At 42.8% G+C, this 20958-nt stretch overlaps 1 protein-coding gene across 1 annotated transcript in view; it reads left to right on the top strand.

Annotated features, from left to right (window-relative positions):
• Positions 1 to 479: 479 nt before the first annotated feature.
• Positions 480 to 20958, top strand: part of LOC132541397 (FERM and PDZ domain-containing protein 2-like) — a 32065-nt gene continuing 11586 nt past the window's right edge. The window contains exons 1-5 of the mRNA XM_060201932.1: positions 480 to 611; positions 1946 to 2075; positions 8227 to 8352; positions 10649 to 10806; positions 19603 to 19794. Of these exons, the coding sequence (XP_060057915.1) occupies positions 480 to 611; positions 1946 to 2075; positions 8227 to 8352; positions 10649 to 10806; positions 19603 to 19794 (738 nt within the window). The remainder of the gene's footprint in view (positions 612 to 1945; positions 2076 to 8226; positions 8353 to 10648; positions 10807 to 19602; positions 19795 to 20958) is intronic.

Below are 20958 nucleotides of genomic sequence, written 5' to 3'. Positions count from 1 at the left end.
GACATTTAAAATAATACAAATGGGATTTAAGCAGTAGCGCAGTGGGTTAAGGATCCCGGTTCAAGCCCCTGGCTCCCCACCTGCAGGGGAGTCGCTTCACAGGTGGTGAAGCAGGTCTGCAGGTGTCTTTCTCTCCCCCTCCTGTCTTCCCCTCCTCTTTCCATTTCTCTCTGTCCTGTGCAACAATAATAACTACAATAATAAAACAACAAGGGCAACAAAAGGGAATAAATAAATAAATAAATGTTTTTTTAAAAAAAATACAAATAAGGTAGCATGTCCGGAAATCAGAACTGCCTTTCCCCCTGATTTATCACTGTTGCTGTCTCTTCAGTGAATTTTCTGAACTAATTTTGTAAAAACAGTATTCTTTGTCAGCTGTGGACACTGCATTTTATATGTGTGGAAACTGAAGTCTCTGCTCAGTTAATTTAATGATCACTTAATAACTGGACAGGGATTCCTTTAAATGTCTGGAAATGCGAGTCTCCCAGTCTGTGCTAAATGATTTTGTGTACATGAGGACAGGATTTCAGCCTTCAACCAAGCTGCTCATACCTTTGTCTTATCTTTCACTGCATATTTGTACAGTCACCTGTAATCTACCACAGGTGAGAGTTGGGGACCTTTTCTCATTCTTTCCTGGGTATATGCATAGCCTTGGGCATTTATACAGTCGTGTACATTCATGTGACCTAGTTTTCTCGGAGATGATGTGAAACTTTTCAAAAATACCTATATATACTTCTTTTCTCAATTTCTTCTTTAAATTTGTCTGATTGGCTTGCTGTTTGCCCAACTGTAACAGAAAAGACCATGTAAATAGACCACAATGTCAAGCAATGTAACAGAAGCAGAACTAGAAGCATACCAACAAATGAATATTCAGAGTTGTACTCAGTAAAAAAGACAATCCCAGAAGTTGTAAACCCCACTTGAAGAACACTCTTGAAATGACAGAAGAATAGAAAGAAGAATACATTAGCTGTCCAGACCAGAGCTTATGAATGGGAGGCTGAAAAGTGGGTGAGATTATAAAAGGGTGAAAAATGAGATTCTTGGTGATGGGAATGTTCTGTATGTTGCACACATTATGAAATTACACGAAGCTAAGCACTCACGTATACACATACATGCAGAGAGGGTTAAATGTACGAGTTACAAGAAATAGAAACCAGATCTGACACTGACATTGTATTCATGTCACTACCCCAATTATAATATTTTACTATAGATTTCTCTAGATTTCTCTAGAAAGGTCCATTGGATCACTATATTATTTTTAACAACATATAAATATACAAATGTCTCAAAAATAAGTTTCACATCAACTAAATAGTGAAAAATTAGAGATTTCATAGCCAACTGTCTAGAATAAGAGGGGAATTTCAACAACCTTGGAAAACAAGTTAGAATGAACAATAAGTACAAAAAATGGGCACGTATGTGAAAGACATTCACAAATGAGATACTACACTAACTGCATTTGTTCTATTTCAAAGATTTCTTTCTTTCTTTTTTATTTACTACTATTTTTTATTTCTTTAATTTTATTTCTCTTTTGTTGCCCTTGATGTTTATCGTCATTGTTGTTATTGCTGCCATTATTGTTGGATATGGCAGAAAGGAATCGAGATAGGAGGGGAAGGCAGAGAGGGGGAGATAAAGATAGACACCTGCAGACCTGCTTCACCATCTGTGAAGGGAACTCCCTGCAGGTGGGGAGCCAGGGGACTTGAACTGGGATCCTGATGCCGGTCCATGTGCTTTCTGCCACGTGTGCTTAACCTGCTGTGCCACCGCCCCGCTCCCTCAAAGATCTTTCAGGCTAGAGGGTTAACACTAAACTACCTGTGAATGCAGATGGAGAATATCCCTGTAAACACATGAACTCACACATAGGTATGAAGTTATTATGGTTGCCATGTCTGTTTTTCCAATATAGCCCGTGGCAATATTCACCTTTGGAATAGTTATAGTCAAACTGAGGAACAGTATGTCTCCAATCACAGGTTTCTGTGCAGGCTTCAAAATGGAGGACTTTGGTGATACATGCAGTATAGAAGCATACTCCTGTAATGTTATAATCTTATAAACCTTTATCAAATCACTAATAAAAAATTTTAGGGCAAAAATGAAGACACCAAAATTGGAGACTATGTGAACATTGAATATAATAAAAAAATTAAATATAATTAAAAAAATTAATAAATAACTTTCCGACACAAGGGTAAAAGGAAGTCAAAATAAATATACTATATAAATTATATACTATAGGGGCCAGGCGGTGGTGCACTGAATTAAGCTCACATAGTAAAAAGCCCAAGGATCGAGCTCTGATTTCCCAGAATCCCACCCCACTAGGGAAAGAGAGAGGCAGGCTGGGAGTATGGATTGACCTGTCAACGCCCATGTTCATCAGGGAAGCAATTACAGAAGCCAAACCTTCCACCTTCTGCACCCCACAATGACCTTGGGTCCATACTCCCAGAGGATTAAAGAATAAGAAAGCCATCAAGGGAGGGGATGGGATACAGAGTTCTGGTGGTGGGAATTGTGTGGAGTTGTACCCCTCCTATCCGATGGCTTTGTCAGTGTTTCCTTTTTATAAATACAAAATATAAAAAATAAAAGCCCAAGGACCCACACAAGGATCCCAGTTTGAGCCCCCAGATCCCCATTTACAAGGGATTTGCTTTGCCAGTAGTGAAGCAAGTCTTCAAGTGTCTATTTTTCTCTCTCCCTCTGTCTTCCCCTCCCCTCTCAATTTCTCTCTGTCCTATCCAAAAAAAAATTTTTTTTTTAAATTGGCCACAGAAGCAATGGATTCTTAGTGTAGGCACTGAACCCTAGCAATAACCCTGGAGGCAAAAAAAAAATTACATACCATATAAATTCACATTTAATTTGCTACCGACTAAGCAGAGATTAATGAAAAATATACACATGTGTAAAAGGATATTAGCACAATATATTCATTCTGATGGCAACAAACCCAATAGCCACGTGTAATTAGTACACTGTACTAAATACTAAAATAAAGTAAAAGTTTTACAGTTAGCTTGGTGGGGGACTGAGTGGTAACATACCTAGTTGAGAGTACATACATATTGGGATCAAAAAACTTAGCTTGGGATCAAAAAACTCTAGATGTAATAAACCAACTATTGAGTTATTCTTCTCTTTCTTAGTATAGTTGGCTTAGCTGAGTTAGATTTCTTTCCCCTTCTTCAATTTTAGAATACAAGTTTACTTACCACCCTGCTAGAAAGTAAATTTCATTGATAAATTTACCCCCTCAAATTCAAATGTTGTGCCTCCTATGGAAAGAACATAGCACCCTCAGTCCAGCCTGATTCAGATCAAGTCTCAAATTCAGTTGCCTGTGTATGACTTTCAGGAGATAAAAAATTTATTGAAATGCTTGGATAGGGTGGGGGTAGATAGCATAATGGTTATGCAAAAAGAATCTCTTGCCTGAGGCCCCAAAGTCTCAGGTTCAACCCCTTACACCAAAAAAAGAAGAAGAAGAAAGAAGAGAGAAAAGAAGAAAAAGAAGAAAAAGTAGAAAGGAAAAAAGAAAATAAAAGAAATGCTTGGGGAGTATGCCATTTTATAATTCAAATCAGGGCCACGTGGTGGCGTACCTGCTTAAGCACATACACTATAATGCACAAGGACCCAGGTTCAAGCTCCTGTTCCCCACCTATAGGGGGAAGCTTCAGGTGGCAAAGTAGAATTAAATGTGTTTCTCGGTCTCTTTCCTCCTCCATCTCCTCCTCCCCTCTCAATTTCTCTCTGTCTCTATCCAATAATAAATAAATAAAATTTAAAAAATAAAATAAAATAAAATTCAAACCTGGGGGACTACAGGTCGAATAGCCCATGCTCAACAATTTTTTTTTTAATCAAGTTCTTGCCATGCATGATATCACCATACTCAGGACAACATTTTCATTCTTTTTACTGGATATATATAGAAAGGGAGAGACATAACATTCTTGTTGTTTCACCATCCAGTGAGTGATTCTCCTAAATCCATATAAGACCATGCACTCTATCAGGTGAGCTATTTCCCAATCCCAAATAAATTAATTTTTATATTTTTATAATTATATTTACTTATTAGATAGAGATAGAGAGATCAAGATGAAAGGGGAGATAGAGAGGAAGGGAGAAACACCTGCAGCACTGCTTCACTGCTTGTGAAAATTGCTCTATATAGGTTGGGATCAGGAGGCTTGAACCCCCAGATCCTTGTGCACTGTTATGTGTGCACTCAACCAGGTGTACCACCACCCAGCCTACAGATTATTTTTTAGAAAGAGTAGGCTGAAGGGCAGGGTAGGCAGTGGCACACTTAGTTAAGCACAGACACTATAGTGCACAAAGACTGGTTTAAGCCCCTGTTCCCCAATTGCAGGGCAAAAGCTTCGCAAGTGGTGAAGTAGAGCTGTAGGTATGTCCCTGTCTCTCTCCTTCTCTAGCTCCCCCCCCCCTCGCCTCTGGGAGATTTGGTTTAGCCCTTGCTAGTTTCGTGCTTCTCCCTTCTCCCTGCCCCCTAGCCTACCTACTTCCTGGGTTCCACTCAGCTGGAGGAGGAGAAAGATGGAGGAGCACATGGTGTGGTGATTAGGTGTTGGACTGTTTGCCCGCTGGTGAATAAAGATTAAACTGCGTTCTCAGCTCAGCTGTGTGTTTCTGGTCATCTGTTACCCGCCCGTGAAGCCAGCCCCTGAGAAAATGACATTCATTCAAGTTGGAGTTGTTAATAGTTCGTTTTTCAAATTGCTGAATGCTATCAAATTTGGTATCAGGCCCCTAAATTTGCTTAGTCATTTACCTGTTAAAGAACATCTGGGTTGTTTCTCTTTTTGACTGGTAAAGTCACAGCCTCCATGAACATTTTTATGTTTGTATCAAAATTAGTCTTTTTTTTGGAGAAATGTCTAAGAGTGTATTTGCAGAGTTGAATAGCAAGTGCATGTTTAGTTTTACAAGAAACTGCCCACATGTTATATAAGTTAGCTCTGCCATTGCACTTTACCATCAGGAATGTAAGAGTGATTAGTTTTTCTTCATCCTCACCAGCATTTGGTGCTGTCACGAATTTTTATTTTAGTCATTCTGGTAGGTGTGTGATGACACCATAATTTTAAATTGCATTACATAACGGTTAGTTATATTAAAGATATTTTGTCATACTTCTTTGCCATTTCTTTATTCTCTTTGGTGAAATGTCACTTCATGTCTTTTGCTCATTTTCAAATTAAATTGTTTTCTCACTGATCAGTTTTGAGAGTTCTTTCTTTATTTTGAAAAAACTTTAATATGACATTAACTTTTATCTGAATAATGTGTATTTTTAAAGTTACTTGTGGGTGTTTTATGCAGATGAACACTTATTAAGCACTTCATATACCATTAGACATGATTCTATGCTGTAGAGATTATTTCAAAATCAATTAAATGTCAAAATTCTAAACTACTTAAAACTGCACAAAAACGCCTGTACCTGATAGTTACATGAAATATAGAAGGCTCCTACTATAAGCCACACCCTTAGACCACAGGGAGTGCTGATTTTCTTCTGAGTTACCCAGTCAGCTCTTTACCCCCGCCCCTCCCCCCACTCCATGTCAGTATTGTGCTTCCTTGCTGGTCCAGCCCCTGAGGGGTAACAGTCCTGGAGACCCACAGTTGTAACTTGGTGAGGCTTAAGTTCTCCTCCCTTCAGCAGTCTTTTTGTTGATAAAACTCAGACTGGAGGTGGTGTTTCAACTGGCAGACTGATGGATGGGTACCAGCTGCTCCCGAGTAGGTACAGACATTTAGCTCCAGGAATCTCTCAAGTTCCTTTGTCCATGAGCCACGTGCGTTTGCACTCACCTGTGGCTTGGCGGGTTCCTGGAGTGATTCTAGTCTTATCTTGTTGCGTTCTCAGGTGGTCCTCTTTGCTATTCCTACTTGAGCAGGGAGAACAAAAAGCAGCTGCTGCTACTCTTTAGTCACTCCTCCGGAGCACCATGCCCCCAGAGCACTGCTCAGCTCTGGCTTATGATGGTGTGGGGGACTGAACTTATGACATTGGAGCCTCAGGCATCAAATGTTCTTTGAATAACCATTGTGCTATCTACCCCTACCATATTTACTTTCACACACACACACACACAAAAGATTATCTTGGCATTTCCAAAATATATTTCATGTGAGATGTTTTCTCTCTATGAAAACACAAGCACAAAGATGTATTAATGTGTTACAAGTCATTAATGTGAGAAGACCCACATCTCTAGTCAGAGCTCTCTATCCATGAATTTAAAAAAAATATATAGCCTAATAAGTGTTTTTCAAATATATTCCTTCAGTCTATAGCTTGTCTTTTTATTCTGTTAACAGTGGTTTGCAGAACAAAAGTTTTTTTTTTTAAAGTCTTGTAAGGTTATTTTTATTTTTTTCCATTTATAGGTTGTGCTTTTGGCATTATGTCTAAAAAAATCTCTTATTTAGTGCTAAGTTCTGAGTGTTTTTTTTTACTATGTGTTTCATCTAAGAACTTAAGCATTATATATTCTACATTATGTTTGTCATCTAGCTTGAGTTAATTTTTATGTAAGGTGTGCATTTTTTTCAAAATAAATCCAGCATTCCTTTTTGAGACAGATAGAAACCAGTACACTGTTCCATCATTTTATACATTTTTTGGGATTAAACCCAGAACCTCAAGCCACACATGCACTCCACTGAGCCACTTCCTTGGCTCTGAATACATTTTTTGGAGGGTCCAGTCTTAAAGTGGTTAGAAAAAAAACAACAAAACAACAAGAAACACACACACACATACACATATAAATGTATTTGGTATTTTTGTGAGATTGTTCATTTTGAGATTTTCTTTTTGAGATTCATTATTTTGTTTCTTTGTAAGAGTAGCCTTTCATTTTGGTTATAGAATTGAAAAAATGTGGCAGAACAGAGATGTCTATCCCCCTAACCCACCACTAAAGTTTTTAAAAGCTAGTCAGAAGAAAAAGGGGAAAAAAAAAAGAGAGAGAAAAGAGGGAACCTGGTTTCCATTTCAACTCCATCAGTTCTTCAGCTGGCACGGCTCACGCTGCTTTCCTACCTTTAAATGTGAACAACAGTTCTTTATTCACAGGTCCAAACACCAGTGTTGCTGTGATAAGTAACATCTCACACATAAAGCTTCTCTGAACCTAGACCCTGCTGCAGGGCACTTCTTCCTGTGTCTCCAGGAAGACACAGGAGAGCAGTGCTTTTTCTCCTGGGAAGCTCTTACTTCTTGGGGTCAGAGAAGGCTGTGTTTATAGACTGTAGGGAGCTGAGCAGCTGGTGAGTGGAGAGCTTGGATTAGCATGCTAACTGGAAAGATGGGGTGCCATAATGTGCTCCCCACCCTTCCCCCAGTGCAGTACACCATGCCTGAGCTCTGGCTGTAGAGAAGATCAGTGACGTAAAATGAATTAGGAAAAGCTTGCCTGGCCTCTCCCTGCTGCCACCCCACCTGGGGCCTCCGTGCTGGGGATTTAGTGGGAGACAGCTTAGTCAGGGGAAGAGACATTTAAATGTCAGCTCTGCTTGAGAGGAGTGCTGAGCCTTCCCCCTCCAGCAAATCAGCTCCCTGCCTGTGAGTCTGCACCTTTTCAAAGTGCAGGGCTTGCTCTTCCTTCTTGAGGCAGATGTTGGTAATCAGTAGAGAGACAGGGTTGGTGCTGGCTCTGGATTCAACTCTGCAGGTGACAGCTAGAGAGCAAAACACATGAATCATATATTGGAGGCAAAATGTGGTTGTTAACTCACTTTCCCACACAGAGAAGTGGCAGCAGACACAACCTGGACAAAGGTAGCTCTTTGTAACAGCCCAGACCAGCTTGGAGGGAGGCATCATTCTCATGGTTAGTTTGCTCATTCATTTATTCAGTTAGCCTTTCTTAGGGGAGTTAATTTATGTGCTCATTTACTAAGAACTGCCAGCCAAGCCAGCCAACCTCCCAGCAAATAGCTCTTTAGCTTCTCTTGTGTTTCTGGCTCCCATGTGCAGCCCAGGGGTCGCAAAATGATAACCAAACAAAACAGGTCAGGCAGGCATGCTGCAGGGGAAGGGGGTGGGGAGGGGGCCAGGCCATGCTTGGGCCTAGGGGCAAATGCAGGTCCAGATGTGCTCTTGGTGATTGCAGGTGTTCCGCTACACATGTGTCTTTACAGGCATGAGCCCGACTTCTGTGACTCTGGCCAGTGTCCTGCAGGTCAGGGGTGAGGCTTTGTCTGAAGAAGAAATATGGGCCCTCTTGTCCCTGGCTGCCCAGCGGCTCCTGGAAGACCTTCGTGATGGTAAGAGAGGGTTACTGGGGGCAATTGATTCCTGGGGAGTTTAAAGAGACCCCCCAAATTTCTGTCTGCTACTTCTCCTTCTGTTACCAGTTGCAGGTGTTAGGCCCCACTTTTGGAGTTGCACTGGGAAGTTAAGACTGTCTCTTGGACATGTGACATGTTAGAAAAGTTGATTCTGGGAGTCGGCCGGTAGCGCAGCGGGTTAAGCACAGGTGGCGTTAAGCACAAGGACCAGCATAAAGATCCCGGTTCAAGCCCCCAGCTCCCCACCTGCAGGGGAGTCGCTTCACAGTGGTGAAGCAGGTCTGCAGGTGTCTGTCTTTCTCTCCCCCTCTCTGTCTTCCCTTCCTCTTTCCATTTCTCTCTGTCCTATCCAACAACAACAACATCAATAATAACTATAACAATAAAACAACAAAGGCAACAAAAGGGAATAAATAAAAAAAAAAGAAAGAAAAAAGAAGAAAAATCAAAAAAAAAAAAAAAGTTGATTCTTCTGCCTTAGTGCTGCAGCTTTTCCAGGCACATTGCCTTGACTGGGTGGCTGGTTGGGGCCTCTGTGAGCTTTTCCTAATGCCTTAGCAATCTGGTCAAAACCAGAGGCAGGGGGAGCTGGCAGCCACAGGGTGGATTGATACCTCCACAGCTAATCCCTGCAAAATGTTGTATCAGTTTGTGTCCCACCAGGAGATAGAATCCATAGGCCAGTCATCTAAAAGGGTAGGTTACTGTACGGAATTATTGGACTCTGATAGAAAAATGGTTGTAAGGTTAAAGAGAACCCTACATGGTTCTCCAGGGAGGCAGACTATACTTAATGAGGGGTAGATTTCAAAGGGAAATGCTTCTCCTACCCCCTCCCTCCCAATTGGTTCAGATCTGCTGGTGACCTGGGACTTGCAGCCTATGAAGACAGTGAAGTTGGCTGATTTGTCTGGCCAACTGGTGACTGAACTGGTAGGAACCTCCAATTGTCAATACAGGTGACTTCTGGGTGGGGGTGAGTGCAAGCGAGCCATTGTTCCAGAAGGGGACTCACTCAGCATTTGGGACTGTCAGGAAAAGGTAGGTGGCAGAAAGGCCACAGAATTGTGTCCTCAGCATTTAACTGACCCACCAGAAACAGCAAAGCCTACCTCTGGAAATGTCTCTCGGGCACTCTCTACAGAGAACACTCTGTGCATTGTGCTCCGTGTAAAGACAAGATATGTGAAAGGAGCTGAGAGGAGGTCTGAGTGGGGCTGTCTGTAACTGCAAAGCGTTACATTAATGACTGGGACAAACACCGACTGTCAACACTCAGATATCAGCTCAGCAGTCACACATGGTTAGGGTCTTTCACTCCTCAGTTGGGACTATGGAAAGCATGCCTCTGGGGAGATGAAGGGAGACTGTGTTCCAGTACCTTCAACTTCGGCTTCTCCCCAGTCTTCACCCCTTCTTCCCAATGAGAGGCTCCAATGAACACTGGTAGCATGCTCAGATGACCATCTGCTTTGGTCCCTGGCTTGGGCCAACTGACCTTATTCCAACTTTCGCTGCAGGAAGCTTGGGCAGCTTTGTATGCAGGTGCTAATTTCCCAGCTCCAATGAACACTGAGAGGCTCCAATGAACACTGGTAGCATTCTCAGATGACCATCTGCTTTGGTCCCTGGCTTGGGCCAACTGACCTTATTCCAACTTTCGCTGCAGGAAGCTTGGGCAGCTTTGTATGCAGGTGCCAATTTCCCAGCCACTACCACAGTCACATTTATTACATGTGCTCTTGTGCACACATACAATATGGTTTTGTGTTGTTGAGGTGGTCTGGTGTCGGGCTGCACCGCGGAGAAGAGAGCGGACGTCCAGAGCAAAGGGGTACACAGATCTTTATTATAGGATGGGGGGGGGGAGGTTTGCTTCAGACCACGTGGAGCCAGCCAGCAATGGCCGACCACGGGGGGAGAGCAGGGAGCGAGACCTCAGAGAGGGAGAGCCGAGAGCCCAGAGAGAGAGAGGGGAGGGGTGAGGGGGCTTTTTATTGGGCGACAACCCGGGGTGCCGTGTAGGGCCAGGATTGGTTGAAAGGGGGCACTCTAGGATTTAGCGGAGCATAGAAAAACCTGGGGGCGGAGACTGCATCAGAATAAGTCCTCAGCAACAGTTTTGTTTCTCTCCATCCCATATTAATGAATTTTTTCTCACAGTTCTTCTCAGAGGCAGTACTTACTGTAAGACACCTGCAGGGTACAGTCTCATGGTGGGTATTCCAGATGCAGCCCTGTCTCTACACTTCCACCATTGTCTTGGTTTCAGATTCCTCAGACTATGTGGTCTGCCCCTGGTCAGCTTTGCTTTCTGTGACCGGAAGTCTTTCTTTCCAAGACCACAGTTCTCACCTAGAAGCTGCACCTTTCAAGGCTCCTGAGCTGCTACAAGGGCAGAAGGATGGAGAACAGCCTGATGCATCTCAGGTAAGGTGTGTGATGTCTCCAAAGCACACATGGGCCTGTCCACTGGTGAAGACCTGGTCCTAGGATTTTAGTCCTGAATTGGGGTGATACAGTCATGAACATCCAACTTGGCCCTGAGAAATATTAGGAAATAGGAGGCTTAAAGAATTTTATTCCAGGGCAAGGCAGTGGTGCACTTGGTTAAGGACACACACTAGAGTGAACAAGGACCTGGGGTAAAGCCCCTGGTCCCCACCTATAGGGGGGAAGATTTGTAAGTGGTAAAACAGGGCTGCAGATATCTCTCTGTCTCTCTCCCTTTCTGCCTCCCCCTCCCTTCTCAATTTCTCTCTGTCTTTAGCCAATAATAAAAATAAACAAATAAATAAAGTTTAAAAAAAAAGAACTTTATTTCCAGGCTCTCTTGACAGCAATTTACTTGCTCTTCGATGAAGACAACCAATATCTCTAAGCTCCACTTTTTATATCTGTAAACTGGGGTTAATATGATACAATTCATCAGGTTATAAATATTAAGAATGAAGCATTGAGAGCTCATTTGGATGTTCTACTGGGGAACACAGCTACTTGTGTACCCTCGACCAAGTCCATCTCTATTTGGGAGGAAGGTTGTCCTCTTCAACATGGCACACAGCCTCTTTCTTTCTTTCTTTCTTTCTTTCTTTCTTTCTCTCTCTCTCTTTCTGTCTGTCTTCCTTCCTTCCTTCCTTTCTTTCTTTCTTTCTGTCTGTCTGTCTGTCTTTCTTCCTTCCTTCCTTCTTTCTCTTTTTTAGACTTTTTTAAAATTTAGTTTTTTCTTTATTGAGGAATTAATGTTTTACATTCGACAGTAAATACAACAGTTTGTACATGCATAACATTTCTCAGTTTTCCACATAACAATACAACCCCCACTAGGTCCTCTGTCATCCTTTTCCAGGACCTGTACTCTCCCCTCACTACCCACCCCAGAGTCTTTTACTTTGGTGCAATACATCAACTCCAGCCCAAGTTCTGCTTAGTGTTTTCTCTTCTGATCTTGTTTTTCAACTTCTGCCTGTGAATGAGATCATCCCATATTCATCTTTCTGTTTCTGACTTATTTCACTTAACATGATTTCTTCAAGCTCCATCCAAGATGGGCTGAAATAGGTGAAATCACTATTTTTAACAGCTGAGTAATATTAAATTATGTATATAGACCACAGCTTGCTCATCCACTCATCTGTTGTTGGACACCTGGGTTGCTTCCAGGAGCACACAGCTTTGGGAGGGGGAGGGGCATGGACTGGTGAGGGAGGAAGGGAATACCTGCCTAGCCAGCCAGATAAGCTGAATCCACCCTGGCCATCAGTGGGGTGACAGATGTTACAGCCAGATCATCCTCACACCCAAGAATGAAATATTGAAAAAAGCCTGATACATCTGGAGCCAATTGTTAGCACATAGCAGAAATCCTGCAAAAAACCTTACATGCCCTTAAATAGGAATTTATCTTGGACCAGGGAAATAATGTAGTAGCATACAAGACCTGCATGCCTGAGGTCCCATAGGTCCCAGGTTCAATACTTGATGCCATCATATGCCAGAATTGAACAGTGCTCTGACTTCTTTCCCTTTCATGAAAATAAATACGGATACAATTCTTTAAAAAGCGATCTACTCTATGATGCAAGACTGATTTAACTGTAGCAATGCTTATTGCTGGACTGTTGACATTTGCGATGAATTGGAGGCAGGCTAAATGTCCACTGAAATAAGACAAACTTAAAATGAGACAATACAGCTTATTTAATGACTTGGAAAGAAAATAAATATACACATGTACAATATGATCCTAGCTGTGTAGACACACACAGAAAAAGAGAGGGAGAAATTTCTAAAGATACATAACATCTGCAGTGATTATTTCTGGCTTGCAAAGTAAGTGATGATATTTATTTTTCTATGAACATGCTTTGCTTCTAATGATAGTTCTAGTAAACATAGCATTTAATTTCCAAAAGAAATTCTCTTTGTTTAAGCACGCATGGTGAGATTGATAAAAAAAACAAACAAACAGGTACAGAGCACTGGACAGGGCTTATGGGCATTTAATCCATGATTTTATCTCCTTCTTCCTTCCTTTTTCATGGAGAAAGTAGAGATCTGGAAATTCTGCTCCTCTCAAGAGGCATGGTGGAGCTGAGGTTGCTGGTAATATAGGCACAGAGAATATAAATTTGATGGCATCACACTCCCAGACCTTAAGCTATATTATAAAGCCATCATCATCAAAACAGCATGGTACTGGAACAAAAATAGGCACACAGACCAGTGGAACAAAATTGAAAGCCCAGAAATAAATCCCCACACCTATGGACATCTAATCTTTGATAAGGGGGCCCAAAGGATTAAATGGAAGAAGGAGGCTCTCTTCAATAAATGGTGCTGGGAAAACTGGGTTGTAACATGCAGAAGAATGAAATTGAACCACTTTATCTCACCAGAAACAAAAATCAACTCCCAATGGATCAAAGACCTGGATGTCAGACCAGAAACAATCAAATACTTAGAGGAAAACATTGGTAAAACACTTTCCCACCTACACTTCAAGGACATCTTTGATGAATCAAACCCAATTGCAAGGAAGACTAAAGCAGAAACAAACTAATGGGACTACACCAAATTGAAAAGCTTCTGCACATCCAAAGAAACTATTAAACAAACAAAGAGACCCCTCACAGAATGGGAGAAGATCTTCACATGCCATACATCAGACAAGAAACTAATCACTAAAATATAAGGAGCTCAGCAAACTTAGCACCAAAAAAGCAAATGACCCCATCCAAAAATGGGCAGAGGATATGAACAAAACATTTACTACAGAGGAGATCCAAAAGGCTAACAAACATATGAAAAACTGCTCTAAGTCACTGATTGTCAGAGAAATGCAAATTAAGACAACACTAAGATACCACCTCACTCCTGTAAGAATGGCATACATCAAAAAGGACAGCAGCAACAAATGCTGGAGAGGCTGTGGGGACAGAGGAACCCTTTTGCATTGCTTGTGGGAATGTAAATTGGTCCAGCCTCTGTGGAGAGCAGTCTGGAAAACTCTCAGAAGGCTAGACATGGACCTTCCATATGATCCAGTAATTCCTCTCCTGGGGTTATACCCCAAGGACTCCATAACACCCAACCAAAAAGAGGTGTGTACTCCTATGTTCATAGCAGCACAGTTCATAATAGCTAAAACCTGGAAGCAACCCTTGTTGTTTTTATCATTGTTGTGGTTATTATTATTGTTGTTATTGATGTTTTTGTTGCCAGATATTACAGAGAGAAATGGAGAAAGGAGGAGAACACAGAGATGAGGAGAAAAAGATAGACACCTGCAGACCTGCTTCACCGCTTGTGAAGTGACCCCCCCTGCAGGTGGGAAGTTGGGAGCTTGAACCAGGATCCTTAGCTGGTCCTTGAGGTTCACACCATGTACGCTTAACCCGCTGAGCTACAGCCCACCCCAACCCCCACCAAATTCCAATTTTATCCTTCCTTGCTTTCTCCTCCTCCTTTCTTTTTCTTTTTTATTTCTTTCTCTCTCTCTCTCTCTCTCTCTTTTTTTTTTTTGCTATCAAAGATATTGTTGGGGCAAGGTTCCTGCATGATGAATCTCTTGCTCTCAGTGGACCTTTCACCCCTTTTTGATATAGCCAGAGAGAAATTGAGAGGGAAGGGGAAAATACTGAAGGAGAAAGAAAGATACCTGCAGTACTGATTCACCATTAAAGGAGCTTCCCCCTACAGATGCGGACAGAGGCTTGAACCTGGGTTCTTATGCATGAGCACATGTGCATTCTACTGAATGAACCACTATCCAACCTGTCTTCCTATGGCTTGTTGAAGGAGAGTCGCCAGTGTCATATCTGTCCTTGGTTCCCTCCCCCTTTTCTCTTCACCCTTATTGTTCTGGATTTATAGTTACAACATTGAATACAGGCTCTGCTCTCTGTAGGACTAGAGTTGAGACTGAGCTTGGTGTTCCTGGGGTATGTCGTATCCTGCTGATCACTCACTCACTGTTGGGGAAGAGACTTCTGACTTCACATTTCCAAGTATCAGTAGCTCAGCTTCCCCTGAATGTTTGGTTAAGGTCTGCTCATTTGCTTTTAGCTGCATTCCTCTAAAAATTAAGATGCTCTTTGTGAGCTTTGCTGCAGATTATATATATCCTAGGGCTCCTTGACTGAACTAGAGGTACCGTTGATGATCCAAAATAGAGCCAATTAGCACTGTGACATTGGACATATGCCCTTGGCTTAGAAATGCAAAAAAAAAAAAAAATGCAGACCAGACCCTCTTGCTTTAAACTCCATGGATTGCCCTAGTAGCCATACTTTTTGCATCTCATGTTTTATTAGTTCATTGTTACTCTCAAAGTACCAAAATACATTTTTGAAAGGAGTGATCTTCAAGGACCTGCAAAAGGATCCCGGTTCAAGCTCCCTGCTCTCCACCTGCAGGTGAGCCTTTTCACAAGCGGTGAAACAGGTCTGCAAGTGTCTATTTTTCTCTCTTCCTCTCTATTTCTCCTCCCCTCAATTTCTCTCATTCCTACCCAAAAAATTTAAAATAAGAATATCCACAGGAGCAGTGGCTTCATAGTGTAGACACCGAGCCCCAACAATAACCCTGGAGGCAAAAAAAAAAGGAGCTATCTTAAAGCTTTGTATTTTGTCATTGATTGAAGTTTCAACATAATAATAAACTGAAATTCATTGAGGTCTCAGTGGGATCCATGTTGTTTTATCCGGGCTGGCTTCACGGACAGGTAACAGAGACGACCAGAGACACGTGGCTGGGACGGGAAGCTGTATTTCTTTATTCACGAACAACGATTCATAAAATAACCCAAACTAATCACCAAACAGAACTCTCCTGCATCCTTCTCACATGGTGGCGCCAAGAAGTCTCGAACTCTGTCGGGATTCTTTGGGGCAGGGGCAAGCAGGCCCGCGAAACTAGCAGGACTAAACCAATTTTCCTGGCAGGGGGAGAGCTAGACCAAACCAATATAAAGCATACAAAAATTCCCCCTTTTCTTTTTAACTAAATGACTACAGTATCAGGGGTGTGGGGTGAACAGAAACCTATATCATACAGGCATTTTCAAAAAAGAAACTGGCACAAACATGGAGAAACATGTAAGCGAGTAACAAGAACCAGTGTGCTGCCAAGGGAAGGCCTGAGGGGGCCATTTTTTGCCTCTGTGGGCAAAACTTTATCAGCTTAAAAAAAACATTTCCTGCCTCTGGGGGGCGTACTTGCCTCGACGGGCATTTTTTAGCATGGGGGCGGTGAATGGCCTAGAGTCCCAAAGGCAGCTGGTTGCAGTCAGCGTTTGTTGTCTTGATGGGGATGTCAGCCATCGGAATTCTGCTTTTTTGTAGAGAACTTGACAGCTGCAATTTACTTACTATGAAACAAAACTTGTCATTAGCATAACCATAGCGCAAGCAATCTAACGTTTCTAATTGAGAAGGAATTTGAGAGTTTTACATATCAACAACGTCTATTTAACCTTTTGTTACACCCATTTAAGATGGAGACACACCCTAGGTGTGCGCAGGTTTTGTTTAGACCAACTTAGTTAAAATATATTGATTGTTAACTAATTTTTACCTCAGACTTTAAATGTAAGTTAATTTTATCTTTATGAGAATTACGTTGAAAACCTTTTTCATTTAACTTTGTCTGGTAAGAATTTAACCTTAAAGTTACATTTTTAACCTTAATATTACCAAACTTTAAACACACACATACACATGGTCTTCAATATACAAGGAGAGAAACTTTTGTTATGAAGACATGTCATTTTAAACATGAATTTAGATCTGTACTGTCTTAGTTGTTGGGGGGGTCACCATCCGGAGGTGGCCTCCCGCGCAACTCCACTTCTAGGAATTGTAGGTTGAGATCTCTGCACGAATCTCTGCATATTCTAGCTTGTCTGCCTTCAGACCCAAGCTAGAGATCTCGGCCAGGGGGCCCAGTTTCGGCAGGGAGCCCATGGTCTCCGGGGGGACTGGGATCTGTCCAGACTTCATAGCACGAGGGCGGGTGGGCCAGCCGTGCAGAAGGCGCAGGCCGAGGTGCCCCGGCGTGGCGGCCAGGATAGGCTGCCGCGGCCCTGCCCCATGGCCCTGCCATGTCTGCTGCCCTGTTTCCAGCAGCCGAGTAGTGTGGAGGGAGCCAGCACCCAATGTCAAGTGCCACGCGGTGGAAAGATGGCCCCTGCGGGCTGGCGTTGGGCTCCTGTGGGCTGGCGTTGGGCTCTTGCGGGCTGGCATTGGGCGGAAACCACAGAGTGGTCCAGAGATAAATGTTCCAGAAGCAGCGAAACAGTCTCGTGAAGAAAGGGCAGACGCCTTTGGAGATCTCTTCACAAGCAGAAGAGAAGGCCATAGTGCATAGGTAGCCAAATTGTCTTCACTTATCTGAGAGATGCGCAGGTCTGGTCCCACGTTGTAGGTGCCATATGTTGTTTTATCTGGGCTGGCTTCACGGGCGGGTAACAGAGACAACCAGAGATACGCGGCTGGGATGGGAAGCTGTATTTCTTTATTCACGAACAACGATTCATAAACTAACCCAAACTAATCACCAAACAGAACTCTCCTGCATCCTTCTCACATGGCGGCGCCAAGAAGTCTCAAACTCTGTCGGGGTTCTTTGGGGCGGGGGCAAGTGGCCCGCGAAACTAGCAGGACTAACCCAATTTTCCTGGCAGGGGGAGAGCTAGACCAAACCAATGTAAAGCATACAACAGATCCAGATGTGTCTTAGTCAAGTGGCTGAGGACAAGACCTCTGGAGTCTGAGTTTGTAGCTTCTCCTACTGGAACTGAGGGCTCGAACCGGGTCCTCACACACTAATGTGTATGTTATACCAAGAGTGCCATTGTCCAGCCCCCAAGGTTTGGGTCTTAACTCGCAAGTTCCCTTAAATTGCCTTTCCATTAGTTTCTTTCTCTGTACAAAGGAATAAAATTAAAATACCTCACAGAACTGTGATGGGACCTACATAATTGAGTATGTGAGATAGACAAAGGCTTGGGGGGAGGGGCTGGGCAGTGGTGCACCTAGTTAAGTGTATTTACTACTAAGCACAAGGACTTGCACAAGGATCCTGGTTCAAGCCCCTGCTCCCCATATTCAGGGAACTTTACAAGTGGCCAAGAGAGTCTATAGGTGTCTATCGTTCTCTCTCCCTCTCTATCTCCCCCTATTCTCTCCATTTCTCTCTAGATAGAATCATTACTGTAGTGATTGGTCAACAATTCAGTAATGTCAAGAAGGATCAGGTTGTGCATTTCCATCCTACTTTCCTTAACTGTTGGTCTTTTGTACTCATGCACATTGTCTTGTGGATGCTAGATGGCTACTATCATTTCATGTGTCACATCATTGTTCCAAACAGGAATAAGAAGAAAAGGTGAGACCAGATATGTGTGTTCCTATTGACAATGCAGTAAACTATCTCATAAGCCCACTTAACATAATTCCTTTATACCTTTTGTCAAAAAAAAAAATCAATATGATGATCACTGCAGTTTTCAACCTCAAGAGTAGTAACAGCAAAGTCTTTTGTGTTTCAGATGGCTTTTGGGTTAGCCAGACAGCATCATTTCCCATACATAGAAATTGAATCGTATTGTTCACAAGATACATAGAAATTGAATCGTATTGTTCACAAGACTGCGGAGTAGCAGAGGTGAATGGAGGTTAATCCTGTGCTTTTTCTTTTGGGCAGGTACATGTGTATTCTTTAGGAATGACTCTCTACTGGTCAGCAGGGTTTCATGTTCCACCTTGTCAGGTCTGTAAACAAGACACTCAGAATCTTGTAAGGTCATGTCTTTAGATTTATTTGGGGATTTTCTGTAAGGAGGAGGCCACATCTACTGAATTAAGTGCAACCACTCTGTACTCTGAGATTCTGGAAAGGCATTGCCCACTGACTATGGAACCATTCCTTCTGAGCCCAAGTTGTGCAGTTCTAGGTATATCAGAGGCAGCCTGATTTGCTGTCTGAGCACAGAACTAAGTAACCTAGAGTCAGGTGAAGATAGAAATTCACTCCTGATGATCCACAGCAAGAACTGGTAGTGCAGCCACATCTGTAAAATGATTTGCAGTGTAGAATGTACATGAGAAAATATCTGATGTTGACATCTTCCCTCTTCCCACACATGAGGCAGGTGCTTAACACACAGTATTTGTTTGATCTTTTGCTTCATGTGCACACATGCCATAAATCCTAATAAATTATTGAGCACTTATGCTGACAGTTGGACACTCTTAAGTGGGGGGGAAAAAAAACAGCTATTATGCTCCAGGAACTCAGCATCTAGGAGAAAAACCTCATATGACTCACCTAAATAATTTGTATAAATGATGGGCTGCCCATGCTAATGAGAGTTAAAGGCTAATCCCAGTTTGATCTAGAACTCTGTGCTTCATCAAGAACCTATTATTCTCAGGTATTACAAGCACCTGTTTGATCTCCATATGGACAGTAGGGAGTTTGAGGTTAGAATGTAGCAAGTTGCATGCCCATAACTGGTGCAGAGATAACTGCTCTATTTTCAGTGTGTGGTCATTGCAATGTGATCTGTGTCCAACTTTAAACTCTCCAGGAGGACAAACTTTTGCCAGGTGGCATTAAGAATATCCCTATCTGCTAGTCCCCACCACACACCTGGCAAAGCCCTGGGCTGATTGATAGTGGCTGTCCAGCCTTCTCATGCAGCCCCTCTCTCTGCCCTTCAAGCCTCTGCAGCTCAATGAGCCCTTGCATTCTGTTTTGCTGACCATGTGTGAAGACCAGCCTCGAAAGCGGCTGCCCTTAGTGTCGGTTCTGGAAACCTGCCGGCTTCACTGGGAAGAGGTGGCTGTGCACCCGGCCTCTGCCCATCTCCACATCAAACGGCTGGTGGGCTCGGTTCTGGGAACCATCTCTGAGGTCAGTGTAAAACTGTGCTTTCTCACCTGGGAGCCAGATGTGATTTCTGACGTTTAAATTGGTAAAATGATAGTTTGTGAAAAATGAAATAAAATCAGAATTGAACCTCTCAGTCACACCTGTAACGTTCCAAGTGCCCAGCAAGCTCAAGTAGCAGGTGGCCACCATCTTGCACAAGCAGATCTAGAATTTACTCATCCTCATGGTTCTACTGGAACACACAGGCAGAAACTTTTGGACCAACCTAGATTCCTGATGGAGTTAAGCCCTTTGCTATCTTTGGAAGTTCCTATTTATTAGATGAAAATTATCAAGTTGACCAGCTAAAATTCTCCTCTAGGTCTTACAAGTCCCTGGCCTCCTCCTCTCCTCAGCTATCTTGTGCCTGCAGAAGGACACACTGATGCCCTTGTCATATTGTGCTACTCCTTAGTGCCTTGCAACATGTCTGCCACATGGTAGGCATTTGACTTAGGGCAGGTTCGTCTGAGGCAAATCCAGATCAGAAATTCTTCTGCATGTTATTTAGTGGGAAAGAGCTTCCAAAAGAGGGGAAGTGATGGAAGAAAGACCAAATGGGAGATGAGCAGAAGCAAACAAGGGGCTAGTTATAGCCGGAGGCAGCTTTAGCCTAACCCTCCAGGGAGCTCCAAGTCAGAAATCCTACCACAGTCAGATTCCTTTTATTCCAGGGCAGGATTTGGCTTGCAGGGTAAGACAAATGAGATACCCATGGCTTTCTGTCAGGAGGATTGATATTTAGAGGAACCAGAAGAGGGTAGGATTAGAAGCCGACTTGGGACCTGTTGCACATATCCAGGGAGCAGGTTGGAGAATTATGAACAAAACCAACTCAGAAACCATGTGGATGGAGAGGAGGGCATAGGGAAGAAGGGACACAGGCTTGCAGTCATTCTTGGACTCCTTCTCCTTTGGTGTATGAACATGTTATGTTTTTATTATTGATCCAGAGGATTCATTGGGGAAGATAGGGTCCACTTGCTTGAAAGAACCAACCAGTGTATAGCAGTGTGTCCTTATCCCCTGTTGGACACTGTAGTCACCTGCTGGATTTCTTTTTTGTCTTTAAATTTTTTAAAAATTTATTAATAAGACAGATAGTAGGAGGAGAGAAAAAGAACCCAACACCACTCTAGTACATGT

The sequence above is a fragment of the Erinaceus europaeus genome, chromosome 1 (assembly GCF_950295315.1).
Source record: "Erinaceus europaeus chromosome 1, mEriEur2.1, whole genome shotgun sequence".
Taxonomy (NCBI): domain Eukaryota; kingdom Metazoa; phylum Chordata; class Mammalia; order Eulipotyphla; family Erinaceidae; genus Erinaceus; species Erinaceus europaeus.
The sequence above is the reverse complement of the archived record's forward strand: the minus strand, read 5'-3'. Positions and strand labels throughout refer to the sequence as shown.